General features: G+C 38.1%; 2 protein-coding genes and 1 pseudogene across 4 annotated transcripts in view; 2 read left to right on the top strand and 1 right to left on the bottom strand.

Annotated features, from left to right (window-relative positions):
* The window catches only part of LOC145460859 (E3 ubiquitin-protein ligase UBR4-like), a 59242-nt gene extending 54803 nt beyond the window's left edge, over positions 1-4439 (bottom strand). For all 3 annotated transcript variants that reach the window (XM_081445612.1, XM_081445619.1, XM_081445629.1), the window contains exons 1-7: positions 4047-4439; positions 3236-3330; positions 2673-2776; positions 1878-2119; positions 1083-1286; positions 588-757; positions 217-365 (exon numbers count right to left, since the gene is read on the bottom strand). In XM_081445612.1, the coding sequence (XP_081301738.1) occupies positions 217-365; positions 588-757; positions 1083-1286; positions 1878-2119; positions 2673-2776; positions 3236-3330; positions 4047-4144 (1062 nt within the window). In that variant the 5' untranslated portion in view covers positions 4145-4439. The remainder of the gene's footprint in view (positions 1-216; positions 366-587; positions 758-1082; positions 1287-1877; positions 2120-2672; positions 2777-3235; positions 3331-4046) is intronic.
* Positions 4440-5883: 1444 nt separating this feature from the next.
* LOC145474715 (uncharacterized) lies at positions 5884-7397 on the top strand (annotated as a pseudogene).
* A 4823-nt stretch (positions 7398-12220) lies between these two features.
* LOC145472944 (uncharacterized) lies at positions 12221-13777 on the top strand. Its single transcript, XM_081455008.1, has 2 exons — positions 12221-12548; positions 12712-13777. Exons 1-2 carry the CDS (start codon positions 12221-12223, stop codon positions 12858-12860), a joined length of 477 nt encoding a protein of 158 aa, XP_081311134.1. The 3' UTR covers positions 12861-13777.
* Positions 13778-14923: the final 1146 nt, after the last annotated feature.

The raw sequence follows: 14923 nt of genomic DNA, 5'->3' as shown, positions 1-14923 counted from the left end.
ACAAAGGTAAAATACACTTTTGAATGCATGTATTTATGCAAGGGCTGGAATTAAAACCTAATTCAATATGGAAAATTTATTAGGACTATACTGCTGATTTCAGGGCATATTCATGTACATGTACAGTATACTGCAGATTTCAACTCACTGAAAGTATATTAATTTGCAATGTGCAATTACAAACTCCACATCCACAAATGACACATTGCAACTTACACTGTTCTCTACAATACTTTGAGCACATTTTTCCAGGCTTTCCTCATCACCAGATATTTTGCTGACAGATTTAGCTCCTGAAGCCTTTGACAAGGAAGACCTTCCAAGCAATGTCTTCACTGACAGTGGACGACTCAACCCTGTTGTTCCTACAAAAACCATACATGTAGGTAACTGGGTTTAGCCAATCTTCTAAGATCATGCACTTCAACTGTATTACGTGTAATAAAGTAACATTTTACATGTACAACTATATCGCACAATATCTTACATTGTAAAACCTACAAGTACGGGTTGTCACAGTATCATTGTCACAAAGTCACTAGCCTGCCAGATATTTATTCTAAAGTAAATGGTGTGCTTGTGTTCACCTGCGGCACCTGCAATGTTGAAATTGCCAGTAGCAATTGTGAGGGCAACATCCAAACAGCCTAATGCCAGCTGACAGACCTTCTCCACCCGACTTGCTGAGAGTGGTTCCAATATTGGGATGGATATTATGCTTGAAACAACTAACAACTCAGAAGACAATCCCTGGACACTAAAACGAAAAAAGAAGTATACAGGATTAAGGATCTGATCCGCCATACATGTATATGTGTACTTGTAGAAGACTAATTTTAAACAGAATGCAAAATAATTTCAAAATTGTGACAGAGACAAACATGTCTGTTTAAAAGTCTACTAAATCTATGTTTACATTTTAATGTGAGTATCTAGAAAAACATTATACATGTACAAATAACAATGGCCTTGGATAATTTTATTTGTAAATACAATGGCAGGCTAGAATTTGCCTCTGAAGTAGACTGTAACAAAACAAACTCAAGAAAAGTTCATGTTAAAAAGGTTACTGCAATGCCCACCTTGAGGAAGTTAAACTCATCAATGAGGAAGATGTAGCTTGTTGAGGTGTAATAATCTTGGAAAATTCAGGCAAGGAAAGACACAGGTCTAACAAGACTCTTCCACCTCCAAGCTGTCTGAGGGCTGCAACATTGCAGTTGGAAAAGAAGCTCTTCACATCTGTGCTACTGGTATCAGAAGACAAAGTCTTCTCATTTTCTGCCCTGTAAATAGAGAAAGAAATGTAACAAGAAGTCTTAGACTAACAAGGATGGCAGATATTCTTTCAAAGGAGAGACAAATCTACCAGTAAGTCTTTCTTAAATTCCCGCAAGCTGATACTGAAATGAACAGGAACTTCAGAGGAACATTGCCACATGGACAGGAACATTGAAACCCTCGGATGGGAGGCTGGACAATTACACATTACCCTCTAACATCTTATCAGAGACTTTAATATTCATAGCTGGAGAGAGGGATTGTGGACTTAAACTGTCTTGTTCAAGAACAAAATACAAGAACCCTGCTGGGACTTGAATATGTACGTGTATCTCACAATCTTGGGTCTACCTAAACCACTAGGCCTGTACTCTTCTGGATCTCACAAAGCTGCACATCACTGTCATTTACACAAGTCTTGTTACAATGTAGAACCATAACTTGATTTTGTATCAAAACAAAACTCGGTCTAATATGCTAAAATAAAGTACAGTGCATCTCAGTTACATGTACAAAACAAAATTTGAAAAAAATAATTAACTGGGAACAATCGTTAAAATATTCCATATACGTGTACATAATGGAAATCAAAATACCTGGTTTTGTCTTTGATGAAGCTTGAAGAATCATCTCCAGTCTCAGTAAATGCTGTTTGAAGGCGTTGAAAGAAGTCCTCACCCTGACTGAGGGAGAGATCTTTCGGTTGTTCCGATGGCGCACTGACTGTATCCTTTAGCACACTAGCTGATTTCAAGATGGCTGTCAAAGTTATAATTTCTGTTCTTTTTAGACATCCATGTCCTTTGCAAAGTCCTTCAATTATGGATACCAGCTGTTTCTATGTATTTGAAAATTGAAATGACATGTATTTTAGTGTGTGAAGTGACATCACATTAATTTAGTACATAAATTGTATAAGTTCCCTCCCTCTTTGCTCTACAACTAAAATATCAAGCTTAAAAATTTCAGTCTGAAACCTTGACTTGTAGGTCACCAAGTAGGAGACCCTTCTTTGAGGGGAGACAAAATTTTGTCCTGGCAAAATGCAAGCCCCTATAAATATTCATACGTATCTACATAATGTGTATTCACCTCTATCGTGGTATGTACAGATGCCAAACCTTTTCTTGTCTCCATCAGAATTTTCAGGTCAAATTTGTTTAGGGACAGAACAATGTATATCGTTGTGCACACATGTAGGGGAGTGGAAACTACAGAATACTCGATTACCCATTGAAGGGAGGACTAGCTACATACACTGTCTTCAGTTGACTGTATCAGAGTGGATTCTTTTATATAAATAAAGAGAAACTCAGTTTCCAAATTTGCTTCCCAGAAATTTCAGGATTTATTCAAAAAGTTAAATGTAATTCAAGTTATTTTCAGAGTACCTTAACCAATGGTTCATTTGAATCTCTTTTCTTCTCTAATTCCAGAAGAGCAAATTTCAGGAGCACTTTACAGGCTTTCACAATTATTTGCAAGTTGGCACCACCTGTAAATGTGTTTCAAGTAAGTCAACAGACATTTTACAAAACCTGCAAATACAGAGTACACATGTACATGCGTGTGTATACCGGAAGATAAGGATTTCACTTCCATTCAATGATTGTGCAAGGGCAGAGCTTGAAATATATTATGCAACAGAGTCATTTCTAATAACAATTGTACAATTGATGGCCAAAGCTAGTCAATTGATTTTCACTTCAAGCAGTAATGTTTCACGGAATTGATTTTCAATTTCTTAGCAAAACGCTGAGTCATGATAACCAAAATGGTGATGGCAAGCATTTTCTTGGGAGCCATCTCTTACCTGATTCCAACATTATCCACATGGACTTTTTTAAAATCTTGGGGAGAACTCATAGACACAAAAGAATCCTATATTATTCCTTTGCATAGCCAAAGACTTGAAAGCTTGAGGAAAAGTAAATTGAGCAACAAGAGCACTTACACTGAGTAACATTTAATCCAATGTAATGAGCTGACAGAGCCACAAATGAACGAAAGAACCCATCACGATCCTCTCCTTCAAGTATAACATTTTCACTAGAAAATGAGAAAAAGTATAATTAAGGAGGAAGTCAGCCTCATTAGTCATTGATTTCTCGGTCCTACAATTATCATACTAAGTACATAGTGTAACTTACACTTCTTAATCTTTTTAATTATTAGAAACTAGTAAATACATTTTTGTGCAGATGTATGTTGACATTTTTGTGCAGATGCATGTTGACATTTTTGACACAGTCATCCTGACATCAACCTCCCATATCGAAAGTTTCCGATAAAATACTTATTAATTTATTTTACTTGCTGGACAAAAGAAGTTACAAAGCTTAAAAAAAAAGCTTAAGTGGCAAGGAGACCTACAAGAAATTAGAAGGTTCTCAGTTGCCATAAACAAGCGCAAAAGTACGGACTTCTCTTAATCGATAACAACAAGCTTTACTTCGTGTTGGCCTTGCATGTGCTACTGTACACTGTAAGCTCCTCGCTATTTGAGTTACACTCGCTATAAAATTACTTTACTGTGCTAAATAACCCTAACAACTACCGTGAATTGTCGAATACTAAAAGAATTGAAAGGCATGCAGTGATTAAGCCCAACGTAAGGACAGCTTACTCCAAAACATTGAAAGGCCAAGCTCAGCTGTTTGCAACCACTTTCGCTTTCAAAAAGTATTGACGATGCTTTATGTCACCGAATTTTCTAACACATGCCACCAACACTTGGCCAGTGAATAAGCAAATATATCACTTACCTTTTGGTAATAACTGTACATAACGGAGGAATATGTGTTTTGGAAAATGATGAGATTGTCGCAAGAAGGTGTTCGACACCTTCCTGTAACGCAGCCATCTTGGCTGCTAATTTCCTTCCCCTAATGCATTGCACAGCCTTATTAGTTACCAGTCCTAATACCTGGTGAAACGTGCGCGGCCAATAAATTAGTCCCACGATCTGAAGACGGCTACAAACAATTTGGGAGAAACTCCAAGCCGTTTTCGCTTGAAACAAACCTGGTTAATACCGACACCAAAGAGACATGCAAACGAATGAACGTCATAGACGTTTTCTTCTTTTCTATTTTTTAATCCATGTAAAGACTAAGGATAAGCACAGTAACTTTAACTTGAGTTCAAACTCAAGAATCAGTGCGCTCATTTAAATACGTGGCAGCTTAAACACTCCGAAAAAGGCAGTAATGCCGAAACGTCGGTTGATTTATACCGACATTAAGCGTTCTTTTAACAATACTTTTAACATTTACTCGCTCATTTAAATAGTCAAATATCTCGCACTAAAATTAATGTTGTCTTGAGGGTTCAAAAGTAGCAAAATCATAATTTATAGAGTCCGCAGCTTTAACAAAATCGGCACACTTTTTAATTTATAACCTGCAGAAAATTTTGTCTTCGAACAGGTACCGATTACAAAATGATCGAGAAAAATAGAAATCTACAGCCTGCAGGCAACTCGAGTCCGTAAAGCGAAAATTTAGTTTTTTTAGCACTCTTATCAGTACTAAAATTTTATATACGATAGAGAGCAAGAAAAGGTTTCTGATTCGCTTCCGTTAGAACTAGTGAGAAATTGCCAACTCTTTGACCAAAGCTTAGGCTGCTATCGTTTATGAACTGTACTGTATTCTTTACCTGACCTAACTTGGCTGAAAATTATGTCAAGTCGTGTGAAATTAATCTTATAGGTAGAGACAAGAAAGCTGACTTCTCTCGCGAAAGGATCGATTAACCTAAAATCTCTTGATTTTTTAAAGACAAAAATCAAATATTTGTTAATTTTTTCTTGTAACTTCGACTTGTAACAAAAAATTTCAACCATGCAAATTTATGAATGAATGAATGCGTGAATGCATGAATGCATGAATGCATGAATGCATGAATGAATGAATGAATGAATGAATGAATGAATGAATGAATGAAAGACTTTATCACAGTGTCAATGGTATTTGGCTTAAAGAAACTAATTAGGACACTAAAATATACCTTAACTATGCTGGTTTTTCTAATTATGCTCGCAGGTGGCTTCATTGCACTCGCGGTTAATTTGTATTGTTAATGCATGAACATAAGTATTGGGGGCTTTGAACAACAAGTTCGACCTCCGACTGAACTAGCCCCAAAACAGGAACTTTAGTGTAGGTTCTAAGCAAGGTCAGCACGGCAAACACAAGCATGACCCCCCATAATATGGAAGTTATTTTTTGATTATTGAGACCTATCAACCGTCAAGGACAAACAAGTTGAGGACAACTGAAAGCCATGAGACGAGCAAGCCACAATTGTAGACTTGCGGGCACGTGGATGACAAGACTCGTGCAATGACTACGAAGCCTAAAATTTTCGGTAAGAATTTTATGTCAGAAACACATTTATAATAATAATAATAATAATAATAATAATAATTTAATAATGATAATGATAATGATACTGATAATGACTTTGCTAACGTGTCAAGAAATATATCTAAAATACAAATGGGTCAATTCAAAATCGAGTAGTGACGTAACTTGTTCTTAGCTTTATATAATTTTTTTTAGGAACTCAATAGTTCTTGAATTAAATGAGGTCATGCACATGGCCTTGAGATTATCGACAGTAGCTGTTTATCTATACTTGATATCCTTATGTTAAAGCCGCTGGTCAATGCAAGTCGCAATCATCAAATTAAAGCAAAGCTCTTAAACGTCACACATTTGACAAGTTCATAGTTAACAACCCGGATGTTTGCGTCGAAAGATGTCAGAATGAGCCAATATGTCAGAGCATCAACTATGTCATGGAAGATAATATCTGCGAGCTTTATAACCCAAGTAAGGAAGTAAAACCTGAAGATTATGTGACAGACCCAGGAAGGATTTACATGACCGTTACCTTTAATAAAGGTGAGTGTTCACAACGAGAGTTCTGAGACAACATGAGTTAACATGAATCAGTTATGTCATTTTTGAGAATTTAGTTGTAATCAGGAGACCAGTCTTCTTGAAAAAAATTAAAGAACTGAGACGATCATTCCCGCAAATCAAAAGTTAATAGAGTTTTTATCATTATTATTCTGATTATTATTATTGCTATTATTGTTATTATTATTATTATTATTATTATTAACCATTACTATTATTTTCCTTATGGGTGTGCGATGTTAGCTGTAGAGAAGTGAAAGAATGATGAAAAATAATTACATTTTTTTCAAAAAAACTTTATTACACAATACTTTTTAAGTCTTAACACTCTTAAAAATGAAGTTTTTCTCGGTGTTTAATTTTTAAACATGAATTTGCTCATTAGCAAATGTAAGCTTAGTTTTTTAACGCCAGTTCTCACGGTTGTTTGTTACCCTGCAACTTAGTATTAGCAAGTGTTTTACTTCATCGCTTTATTTGCGCCTAGTCCCCTCGGATCTACACCTGAGGTGCCATCCGAATCTTGGCAGAAACCAAGACTGTCCAAGGAGAAGGAGCGGTCAGCGGTGATTACTGGTTGGACCTTCAAAACACTGGAAAGGCCATTCAGATCTTTTGTTTGGGGGCGAAAGGTCTTTTTAATTTTGCATTGGATTTTATATGTAATGAAAGGGAAGTAAATTTTGGCATACACCGGCAGACTTGACGCAAAGTTGATCCCGGTTTTCGGAGCATGAAGCGACCAGGAGTATTGCTACCCTTTCCCCCGGATGGGATGGTAGACTTCCCAGTATTCTGTCATTTATTTCCCTGGGTGGAAAGAGCAACTACGAGGTTGAAATGGCTTGTCCAAGCTACAAGGAAAACACAACAACTCCGAGCCACCTAAGCGTAGCCCTTCAAATTCATCAAACTCTGAATATTTTTGGTGCTAAGTTCTCCGTGGGCATGTTTGTCAACTGATGTATGTCCGCTTATTAAAGGTTCTACTGTACACTTAGAAATAAGTACAAACTTCCCATCATCAGCTTGAAATGTTCATTTTTGCAGGCTCTCCCTTTCACTGGGCGCTCAGTGGCTCGGACAAAGAGCTAAAGTAAGAAAATTATTTTCTTACATCTGTGTGACGACTACCCATAACTTGACTAAAGTAATTTTTGGCTGAAGCTCAGACATTTATACAGAATATCCGCCTCAAATGTCGCTAAAACTATCATTTTGTGTTCCCTCACGAGCTGAGCTAAGAGCAACTTTTGTTGTTTACAACTGTTATTTACAATTGTAATTTACACTTGCATCCTGAGTCGGGATGTATCTGTAATGAATTACGGAAATTTTTGTTTCTGAATTGTATTTACAACTGGGAACTTAACACGTGTAAATTACAAGTGTAAAAACTGCAAGTGTGATTGCTTTATTAAATTAACCCGTTATTTCGTGATGAAATTACAAAACAAGAGTGGTATTTGTAGCCCTAGTCTTCTCAATAATAGATCAATAATTAATTTTCGTCGTTTGACCTCTTCAATGCTGAGCGGTTTCCCCAACGTAACAGGTATTACAGCCCACACGCAAAAATATATCCACGACACACGAACGGAGCGCGCCAGCGAATCCTTTTTCGTGCCTCCTTTTCAAGCGCTATTGTAACAACTTAAATATCAAATTAGTCTTTTCGTCACCTGTTTTTAATTTCTCAAGCACTTGTATTAAAGATTCTAAACAATGCCTTACTGTATAATGTTCGCATACTTGTTTCATTTTCTGTTTTCAGCTAAAGATAAAGTAGGCCGATGAAGTATGATCTCTGAAAAAGATGTCTTTTAGTATCAAATCTGTCGTCGTTTTTCGTAAACTGATTAATCATTCATTATATGACTAAGAAAATTACGAAAGCGCCTGTGTTAATTTTCTCCGCAGCGTAAATTCAAAATTAGCGATGAATTTGCCTGCTTTCAGCCAATTACAATGTGGTGATTTCCCTGCCACATCGAGCTATTTCTTAAGCTTACTTAACGCGGTTGGATCGACGAAGATAAGAAACAGGTAAGAAGTTATGTCAAAGGACATTTTAAAATTAAATTTTTCACAGTAATGGAAAAGGAAAACTTTGAGAATCGTCCCCTGTCATAGAAAAAAAATTAGCAAGCCCGTTTCCCTGAAGAATGACTATTTGTTAATTAGTCGCTTCATCATGAATTTGATTCAAATTTGTTTTGCTACTATTCCAATCCTGTCAAATACTCCTTTGTTTCAAATTGACTGACATGGTAAAGTTAAAAAAGTTGACCTAACACAGTTAGATTTGGGACGGGGAGCAAAGTGGAATGGTAAAAATATATAGAATTTCGTCACAGTTTCATACAAACCTATAAGCTGGTCTTCGCCTCCTTCTATTGCAGGTGTTTTCATCCACTACCATCTATTTAACTCTTTTTTAACAAAGCGAAATCAAGACGAACATTATATCTGAAAGGTAATCAAGAAAACTGAGTGTGAATTATAACACGTACACTGGCCTACACAGGGAAACGTTGACTGAATATTTATTTGGATGACACCAAGAAACTTTGGTTTTAACATTAGGTGTGGAACTCAAATTTGCCTTGAAGATAATACAGAAGACAATAGTTGACACTTCGGCTACCACAGATGTTAAAAAACTTCTGGCTCTGCATTCTGTCCTCGACGCCCATTCTGTGACAGTGGTTCCAGCCTGTTTGAGCCTGTTTTCGTCAAGGTACTTTTGAATAGGTAACAAAGCGACGAGAACGAGGATGTTCTCGGCTAATTATTTTACATTGTAGCAAGCGCTAATTTTTACACTGTACGCGAATCAAAGCTAAGCACTTTATTTGATGCAGGTTTCCGGCATTACAAAAATCATTAAAAAAGTGTTAAGCAATATTTTGTGTAGTTTTTTTATTGAAATGCAAATAATAAGACTACTTTTGGTAAATTAATGGTATGGAATCCTTCGGAACTCTTCAAAGACCTTTTCTTGGATTCGGCCGGCTAAGTTTCAAATTCGAAATACAGGAAATGACATCTGCAAAAAATTGCCCTGTAACATGATAAGCCAACGGAATAAACAAACAAAAATTATTATTATTTGTTATCAGGAGCCATAATCGGGGACGGAGACCGTAAGTCGGGATCCACGCGCACCTATGATATGAGACAATTTTTCTATTTCTAGAGCAAATTACGCCACCCTGACGACATGTATCCGCGCGGATCCACGCACATGTCGCGGGCTCTCGCGTGGATGCTGTCACGTTGCGTGATCAAATGGTGAGAGTTGCGAGATTCTCTTGCAGATTTTTCACAGCGATGGCAGGGAATAAGAACCGGGGCTCTTATTTGTAGTTTTATTCTCTGAGCTAATGGAAAAGGTGAGTTTTTCAGGGTCGAAAAGATGACTTCAATTTCGCGCTGTGAATGAATAACATCTGCTCGCGCTAGTTGTACGCGTAAGCTTTTGCGTTTGTTCTGTAAAGAAAAGTTATGTACATGGAAAACTCTTGACTCCGGTATCGAGTTAATTTGTGAGTTTCCCAAACGATGAATCATAACCAAAACCTGTTTCTGATAGCTTCTAATTGTTTCTGCTTGTTTGGCGAGTTTGCAAAAGCTTTTGAAAGGAAAGTCTGACGCGTACATTAAGTAGCTCATTTGCATAGTGTAGCACGTGCACTTTCAAATCCAAGTCGGTGTTTTCAATTGACAAGAAATCTTGACAAAGATTTCAGTCTTTCGCTGTCTTTTGTGCCCAGATGCTGCAACAATTTTCACCAACACCAAAACGCTACTAACATCATGTGTGTTTCTTCAACACAGTAAAATTTTACACCGCGAAAATATGATAGACAAGGAATTTTGATAGCTCAACCAACAAAATCGAAATCGTTATTCCGCAGGTCACCCAAGCGTAGTATAAGTATGGGTTATTGACCAAGTGTGAGGTCAAGATGGTTGGATATTGACCAAGTTCTTTTTTTGCGTGTTTATGGACCGAGACGGAGTTGAGGTCCAAAAACACGCGAAAAAAGAACGAGGCCAATATCCAGCCATCTTGACCGAACAAGCTTGGTCAATAAAGGATTTATTATATGGCTTTCGGGGAAATTTTTCTTGCGGGACACTGCGGGTAGTCCCGAGCGGGCAAGATAGCTCCATCTTGCCCGCTCGGGTAGCCAATCACAGCGCAGGATTTGATTCATCTTGCCCGCTCACGGAGCTAGCCATATAATAAGAGTTTTTATTATATGGCTAGCTCCGTGAGCGGGCAAGATGAATCAAATCCTGCGCTGTGATTGGCTACCTGAGCGGGCAAGATGGAGTTATCTTGCCCGCTCGGGACTACCCGCAGTGTCCCGCAAAAAAAATTTCCCCGAAAGCCATATAATAAATCCTTTATTGACCAAGCTTGTTCGGTCAAGATGGCTGGATATTGGCCTCGTTCTTTTTTCGCGTGTTTTTGGACCTCGACTCCGTCTCGGTCCATAAACACGCAAAAAAAGAACTTGGTCAATATTCAGCCATCTTGACCTCACACTTGGTCAATAACCCATACGTATGGAGAACTGTGGCTAAAATATAAGAGTTTGTATGGAGATCAGGAGTTGACATTAAATTTGTTCAATATATGGGTAATTTACCGAATACAGACTTTTGAACATTCAATGGTATCATTTTTTCTCACCCTGGAGAGTTAAAACGAGATTTGAGCGAATTTTGAAAAATTTGTCCTAACGCTGTTATTGTAACACCGTAGGACAAATTTTTCACCGTGGGACAAAGTTTTCAAAATTCGCTCAAATCTCGTTTTAACTCTCCAGGGTGAGAAAAAATGACACCATTGAATGTTCAAGAGTTTTTATTCGGTAAATTACCCATACATTAAACAAATTTAATGTCAACTCCTGATCTCCACACAAACTCTTATATTTTAGCCACAGTTCTCCATACAAACTCTTATATTACGCTTGGGTGACATGTGGTTATTCGAGTTGAAAGAAAGCGTCATCGTAACTTTGCTGATTATTTCTGCTGTATTCACATATTTTCAGCCAAGCTTTTAATATGTTCTCAAACATTTATCAACCTTAAACATATTTAAAAACTAGAGATATTATATGAGTTCGATGTACGTTTTCATACGAAAGTGGGGAAGTCCAATTTGTCATGAATGTACAAAACTTGCTTCGGCGGGCGCTCTTTATTCATCGACAACGGACAATTTATTGGATTTTTACACAAACAAAACCGAGCAGCATCTACAGACATAAACTTTATTGTCACTCATCGGGCCTTGATAAAACATCAAGCGTTGCTTACAATTCAGGCGAAACTCGAACTTGCCATTTTTTTTTTTTTTTTACTTTTCAGTCGACATAGATTCTGGCGAAATTCTCGCAAGCGTGTGGCAAGAGTAGGGAAACTTTGAACTCCTGAGACGCTGCTATATCCAAATATATCCAGCTAGTTTTTTGCTGTGTTTTGAGAAAGGTGTTAATCTTCAACATATGTGAAACTTAGAGTGGAGTAATGTGGAGATCAAGTAAAAGAAACAGCGGAACGCAACTTGGTCAGTGATATAAAGCGGCACATAACTAAATTCGACACTGTCTTACTTTACTTAAACTGGAGCAGCTTACGACAAAAATACTGAAGTAAACTTCCGACAGACATGAACGTATTGAGTTGTGGGCCAAAAGCATCAAACATTTCGCGAATTTCGGACGCCATTTCCCCGCGCTACATCCGTAAAAATCCTCGCAGCATGTACGCCCGTGTGCCGCACGGGATGGCGCAATTTGTTCTAAAAATAGAAAAATTGTCTCATATCATAGGTACAGTTCCAATACTAGAAATGGCGCGCGCTTACGGTCTCCGTCTCCGATTATGGCTCCTGTTGTTATCTAAAACTATAAGGCAGTGACATAACATAACTCCATTTATTTCAGAACCTCCTCTATACATCACTAAAGGCTGCTTACATCGCTTACATGAAGTATCATATCTCCTTAAGCCTTTTGTCTGTTACAAATGACCTCTACTTGGTGTCCCGGATTCAGAATAGTGATGCCGCTGGCCAATGCAAGTCTCAAGTGTCAATTTTCGGGAAAGCCCTTAAACGTCACACGATTGACAAGTTCAAGGTAAACATCCTGGATGTTTGTATCAAAACATGTGTGAATGAGCCAAGATGTCAGAGCATCAACTATGAGATGGAAGAGCGTATCTGCGAGCTTAATAACCGAAGTAAGGAAGCAAGACCTGAAGATTATGAGACAGACCCCAGTCGTATTTATTTGACCGTTTCCCTTAATAAAGGTAAGTGTTCAGTTCAGCAAGTGTTCTGTTTGTCTCGAGAATTTGGTGGCCTCTAAAAAACTCTCTGTCCAGCTAGTCCAGTATCATATTTATTTCAGAGATTTAGTATTGACACGTGTTTGTGCTGTGTGTGCTACATTTTCGTTATTTTGACTTTCGGTAGCCGTCGGGTCCAGTCCCAAGGTACCAGCTATGTCGTGTTTGGAAATCAAGGCGAGTGAAGGGCAAGAAGCAGTCTACGGTTATTACTGGTTGGATCGTGATAACACTGGTGAAGCCATTCAGACATATTGCTATATTGGGAAAGGTTAGTTGGGTGTCTCAGTGAGATGGTTCTCAGTTTTTGTGGTTATTGTGGTTAATGATGGATGATACTCCCCATGTAGGCCAAGGGCTGCATGTATGAGGTTCTGCCGGCTTAACGTTTTATCTCATTTCGGACAAATTTCGGACAACAATTTAGGACACTTTGCTGAAACATCGTTAAAGTAAATTTACACCTACAAAACGCGAAACAGCATATCAATCAAAACTCCCAACAGTATCAGTTTGAGATGAGTTCTCTAATGGTGCATAAATAAGGTGGGCAAAGCAAAAACTGACAATTCTCAAACTTTGTGTAGAAGATTACGCGGTTCACGAGGATAATGGTTTCACGCACGTTGTGTAGAATGAGAATGGATATATCGATGTTTGGCCGTTGTACTCCTATTAAGACCCTCTCGGTCCCTAGCTTATCTGACATGTAAATCGTGAAGTAGCACGAATTCTTCAGCGTTAATCAAGCTGGAAGCGTGAGCCAGGAGAACAGTGTCAGGAAACTTTACCATGGTTTTTAAAACTTTTCGTTGGATTAAAACACGATAAACATCAATGGCCGTGGTCCACGTTCTCGCTCGTAAAATTCGTGATCTCAATTTTGGCGGGAACTCCAACACAACGTAGCCCCGCTAGATCCAGACTTCTCACGTTGCCGTTGCCGTCGCCGTTGTCTGACCGTAAGGTCTCTAATATTCGCGTAAAGCCTCTTGGGCTGTCCACATGAGTAATTGGCGCGTCACATGATGTACTATGTCTAGATCCCCTGGAATGAAAAACCAAAACGGGGAATTAACTCTCCAACCCTTCATCCTGTCTTTTTTTAACTAACATTTCACCTCTTTACATTACGGTTGACAGAAAACTCACGAAAATGTTTAAAAAAAATTAAAAATGAATCCCCGTTGCTGTAGAATACTGGGGTGCAAAAAAAATAAAGTTAATACCGCAAGAACAGAAAAAAACTACTATTGCAATTTGTGGAAGTAACATACGAAAATTTGCCCGTTTGGTCTTTCATAAACACGACAGCCATAGCTCACTCACATACTAGGTGACAAAACTCAAGAACCAAAAAGAAATAGTTTAAACGGAGACTTTCGTACATTTTTTTTCTTCATTGTGTTTCTTACCTTGGGAATTATATCCATACGACCCGCAATTTTTTTTATGTATTGTTTTGCATTTTATATATTAAAATTACACCTTATACTTTTTCACTTTTTAACTTGATAATGGCGTAACGCAGCACCGAAACGTCGTTCGCTTTTTTAAATGTCTTTTAAAATTCTTTTAGCGTTTAACTTATTTATCAATTCATTATACCTTTAACGACTAAATGTTCGGCCATTTTACTCCTATCAAGACCCTCTTGGTCTCTAACTTACCTGATGTGGAATATTAACAACCTCGGAAGAATTGTGCACCACGTCTAAAAATAACTCAAGACGGATTACCCTGGATACAAGGCCTATATGGAAGATTTACTCTTTTACTTTGATCTTCTCTTGTTTATAATCGTTGCTATTTCATTTCACGCAATGATCACTGAATATGGAAGAATCCATTATCCATTATCCATTATCCACTGTGTATACGCAACTATTCTCACTGCATATATAATTCACCGTATCGCGATAGCGCGCTACATTCCGCTAATCCCGTGGGTCTAGGTTAGTGGCGTCTAGTATGATCCTTTGCGGCCTTTCGAACATAAAATCTGGCCGCGTAGTGCGAGATCTCGCAGTTTGACGAGATTACCGTGGGAAGACGCTTTGCGCCCCTGCCTCCTCCCCTGGTGGCGGTGACCACCTCTCATCCGGCCTTGCTGCATATCTTTTGCTTAGGCGGTCGCGGATTCCTCCCATAACAATAGATATGCAGTGAGGATAAATTACTAACCTTAGCAGTCATTTGCCGGCTGCCGAATATTACTAGTTTTGTTTTAAGCTGGGTTGAGTAATAGCTGATTATCAAAGCACCAATTCCGAATACATAACAAGTCCTTATTCATTTTTGCTATCGCTTCGTGCTGATCGTGGAGTTGAAATGACATG

The sequence above is a fragment of the Orbicella franksi genome, chromosome 1, assembly GCF_964199315.1.
Source record: "Orbicella franksi chromosome 1, jaOrbFran1.1, whole genome shotgun sequence".
In the NCBI taxonomy this organism is placed as follows: Eukaryota; Metazoa; Cnidaria; class Anthozoa; order Scleractinia; family Merulinidae; genus Orbicella; species Orbicella franksi.
This window is presented reverse-complemented; position numbering and strand designations above follow the sequence as displayed.